Source organism: Apium graveolens, chromosome 7, assembly GCF_009905375.1.
Source record: "Apium graveolens cultivar Ventura chromosome 7, ASM990537v1, whole genome shotgun sequence".
NCBI classification, from domain to species: Eukaryota; Viridiplantae; Streptophyta; class Magnoliopsida; order Apiales; family Apiaceae; genus Apium; species Apium graveolens.
Window position 1 is genome coordinate 28,359,167 of NC_133653.1, and position 4,272 is coordinate 28,363,438.

A 4,272-nucleotide genomic window follows, 5' to 3' on the forward strand; every position below is an offset into this window, starting at 1 on the left:
AATAGAATCTTATTTTAATAATTTGATATCTATACATTACACGTGATATCCTACCAAACTTGTGTGCTATGCTAGTTAGCCATACAACCTGGTTGATACTTTAACTACATGATGGACATAAACAATGCATAAAACGTAGAGCAATTAACAATTATTATATAAAAAATATTTACCTACTTCTCTAGTAAGAACCGACAACAGACTATCACCTCACTTTCTCTCCTCTATAAACAGCTCTGCTTCTTAAATCTCTGTTCCGCTCAGTATACCTTTAAAGAATAGGGTTTTGGGTGCGTACTCTTATAAACACAATAGAACTGAACAATATATAACCTACTAACCTCACCTATTTCGATTAGAATTCTTAAAGCTTTAAAAAATAAATAATAAATTCAATCATAAATATATATTTTAAGTTCTAGTTCCTTTCTTATTAGTAAATATAAAATAATATAAAGCCTATATTATTATTATTATTATTATTATATGAAATATATATAAAATTCACGTATATTACATATATACCCCCTTAAAAAGGATTCCGTCCCCGAAATCAAACGAAACTAAATAGTTTTACCTGAGTCAAATAAATGCGGATATTTCTCACGTATAGCTTCTTCTAATTACCACGTAGCCTCTCTTTCTGAATGAATCTTCCATAAAACTTTTACAAACGGAATGATGTTCTTCCTCAAAACTCGCTCCTCTCGAGCTAAGATAACCTCAGCTTCTTCCTCACAAGAAAGATCCTCTCCAATCTTATGCAATGGATACTGAACTACATGTAATGGATGATATTTATAGCCCCTCAAAACAGACACATGAAACACATTATGCACATGAGATAGTTGTGGAGGCAACGCAACTCTATAAGATACTTCCCCAACTTTCTCCATAATATCAAAAAGTCCAACATATCTTGGACTAAGCTTCCCCTTCATACCAAAACGTTTCACACCCTTACAAGGCGATATCTTCAAGAACACATGATCATTTGGCTTAAATCCACCAAACTTTCGATGTTGATCAGCATAACTCTTTTGACACGATTGAGCTTCCTTCAAACTTTTTTTAACTTTCTCTTCCATCTCATTAGTGATTCTAACCAGCTCGGGTCCTTTAATGACTCTCTCTCCAACCTCATCCCAACAAGATGGTGCTCTACACCTCCTACCATATAAAGCCTCAAATGGTGGCATACCAATACTCGCGTGCCAACTATTATTGTACGGAAACTCAACCAGATACGGGTACTTGTTCTAATCACCTGTCCACTCTAACGCGCAAGCCCTCAACATATCCTCCAATGTCTGAATCATCCTTTCTGAATGTCCATCGGTCTGCGGATGATAAGCTGTACTGAAATTAAGCCTCGTACCCCAAACTTGTTGGAACCCCTTCCAAAAACATGATGTAAATCTCGTATCCCTGTTAGAAACTATTGACACAGGCACACCATGAAGTCTGACAATATCACGCTAAAAAATATCTGCTAACTCATGAACAAGAGTAATCTCTCTAATAGGCAAGAAGTGAGAGGACTTAGTAAGTCTGTCAACCACCACCCATATGACATCATTTTTCTTGAAAGTCCTCGGCAAGTGAGTCACAAAATCCATAGTAACATTTTCCCACTTCCAAACTGGAATATCTAGCTACTGCAATAGTGGAACCTGAATGAATAGAAAATAAAGAACTATGAGCCTCCTTCAATATTTCCTCATGAATTATCGAGTTTGCGGGAACACACAATTTACTACCCAACCATATCACACCCTCATCATCAACACGAAAATGTTTTTGTTTTCCACCTGCCACCTCAGATATTATAGCTTCCAAATCGGTATCATTCTTCTGAGATTCCTTAACCCTTGAAATAAGATTTGGTTCCACTTTCAAACTTGTAATGCTACCTCCTGACCCTCTAACAATAACTCAACCCCCAATCGCTCCAAATCTGAAATAAAGTGCATCTGGGTAATAAAAGATGCAACACTCCCCAAGTTCTTCCTACTAAGAGCGTCTGCCACTATATTCGCCTTTCCTGGATGGTACTTAATATTTGCATCATAATCCTTAAGAAGTTCCAGCCACCTCTGTTGCCTCATGTTAAGATCCTTCTGAGTAAAGATGTATTTGAGACTCTTGTGATCAGTAAAGATGTCACAAGTCTCTCCATACAAATAATACCTCCAAATCTTCAAAGCAAAAATCACAGCCGCTAATTCCAAGTCATGGGTAGGAGGCGTAAGAAATCATTTTCCCATGCTTCATAAGAACACACCCCAATCCTCTCTTAGAAGCATCACTATAAACCTGAAAACCTCCACTACCTGATGGTAACACAAGTATTAGAGGAGACACCAACCTATTCTTCAACTCTTGAAAGCTCTTCTCACGATCATCGTTCCACTCGAACTTAACGCCTTTCCTCATTATTTGAGTCAACGGAAAAGCTATGGAAGAGAAACCCTCCACAAAGCGCCTATAGTAACCTGCTAAACCCAAGAAACTCCTCACCTCCGTCATATTGCTAGGTATGGGCCAATTAGTAATAGCTTCGACTTTCGTAGGATCCAACTCAATGCCCCTACCAGACACAATATGCCCGAAAAATGCCACTTCCTCCAACCAGAACTCATACTTGGAAAATTTCGCAAACAATTTCTTCTCCCTTAAAATTTCATGTACAGTACGTAAATCTGCTTCTAGAGTATATCAAGATATCATCGATGAAGACCACCACAAATTTATCCAGATAATCATAAAAGACTCGATTCATCAAATCCATAAATACCGCTGGTGCATTCGTCAACCCAAAGGACATTACGAGAAACTCATAATGACCATAACAAGTGCAAAATGCAGTCTTCGGAATATCTTCATCCCTCACTCATAACTGATGGTAACCTGACCTCAAATCTATCTTTGAAAAGTACTTCGCCCCTTGTAACTGATCAAACAAGTCATCAATGTATGGCAAAGGATACCTGTTTCTGACAGTCACCTTATTCAACTCCCTATAGTCAATACACAATCTCATGGAACCATCCTTCTTCTTCACAAACAATACAAGAGTGCCCCACGGAGACACACTTGGCCTGATAAATCCCCTATCCAATAACTCTTGCAACTGCTTCTTCAATTCCTGCAACTCAAGTGGTGCCATCCAGTAAGGCGCCTTAGAAATAGGCTCAACACCTGGAACTAGTTCAATAGTAAAATCCACCACTCTATGTGGTGGCAAACCTGGTAGCTCATCGGGGAACACATCTTCATACTCCCTCACAACTGGATAATCCTCGATGCGAGGTTCATCCTTCGATGTATCCTTCACAAAAGCAAGATAGCCATCACAACCCTTAGATAAAAGTTTGTTCGCCTTTAGAGCAAAAATTAATTTAACCTCCCCCTTCGGCTGAGACCCTTGGTATACAAATTCTGGTTTAGTTGCATCCCCAAAGATCACCCTTTTTCCTTGACAATCAATTGTGGCACGATGTTCACTCAACCAATCCATGCCCAAGATAATGTCAAAGTCATGCATCTCCATTGGAAGCAAGTTAACCTTACAATTTCTATCGCCAACAACTATTAGACACTCTCGATATACATCAGATATAATAACAGAATTCCCCATTAGGGTAGCAGTAGACATATGAGGATATAATAATGAAGGTGCAACGCCAAGATGATGAACAAACAATAAAGACACAACAGAATGGGTCAAACCAGTATCAAATAATACATAAGCATCACGTCTACTAACAAGAAGTGTTCCTGAAACGGTGCCTGAATTAGTTGCTGCTTGATTTGAAGTCAATGCAAACACTCTGGCTGTAGGATTCTGCTGACTGCCACCACCAGCTCCTCCTCCACCAGTGTTGTGTGACACTGTACAATCCTTTGCCCTATGGGACATGCTACCACATAAGAAATAAGCCCCAGTCTGTCTGTAACAAGCTCTACCTGGATGATGTCCATCACATGTAGCACAAGAAGCCATTGGAATCATACTGGGGTTTCCCCCATATACTGAGTAACGGCTCTGCCCCTGCTGATGATTCTGCCACTGTCTAGGCTGCTTCTGTCGCTGAAACTGCTGATTCAGAATCTGATCAACATACTGATTCCGGCCGTGGAATGACTGACCACCTCTATTCTGATTCTTAGTCGCTTAAAAGAGTTTGAAAAACGAGAATATGTTTGAAAAACGAGAATAGTTAGAAACGAGATGGAAGCATTCGGTTTTAACATACTTTGTCGAATAAT

The 4,272-nt window shown here is 39.1% G+C and overlaps 2 protein-coding genes across 2 annotated transcripts; both read right to left on the bottom strand.

Moving 5' to 3' along the window:
• Positions 1–623: 623 nt before the first annotated feature.
• On the bottom strand, positions 624–1,088 carry LOC141673452 (uncharacterized). Its single transcript, XM_074480202.1, has one exon. It carries the CDS (start codon positions 1,086–1,088, stop codon positions 624–626), a length of 465 nt encoding a protein of 154 aa, XP_074336303.1.
• A 1,144-nt stretch (positions 1,089–2,232) lies between these two features.
• LOC141673453 (uncharacterized) lies at positions 2,233–4,006 on the bottom strand. Its single transcript, XM_074480203.1, has 2 exons — positions 3,049–4,006; positions 2,233–2,708 (listed from the first exon to the last, which is right to left on the bottom strand). The coding sequence occupies exons 1-2, from the start codon at positions 4,004–4,006 to the stop codon at positions 2,233–2,235; spliced, it is 1,434 nt and encodes a 477-aa protein (XP_074336304.1).
• Positions 4,007–4,272: the final 266 nt, after the last annotated feature.

Excerpts from the sequence above, each read along its gene's own strand:
- LOC141673452 (XM_074480202.1), bottom strand. The coding sequence starts at position 1,088 with ATGGAAGAGAAAGTTAAAAAAAGTTTGAAGGAAGCTCAATCGTGTCAA.
- LOC141673453 (XM_074480203.1), bottom strand. The coding sequence starts at position 4,006 with ATGGCTTCTTGTGCTACATGTGATGGACATCATCCAGGTAGAGCTTGT. Across the intron at positions 2,709-3,048 it reads GTTTGTGAAGAAGAAGGATG|AAGCAGATTTACGTACTGTA; the intron begins GTTCCATGAGAT and ends GATATACTCTAG.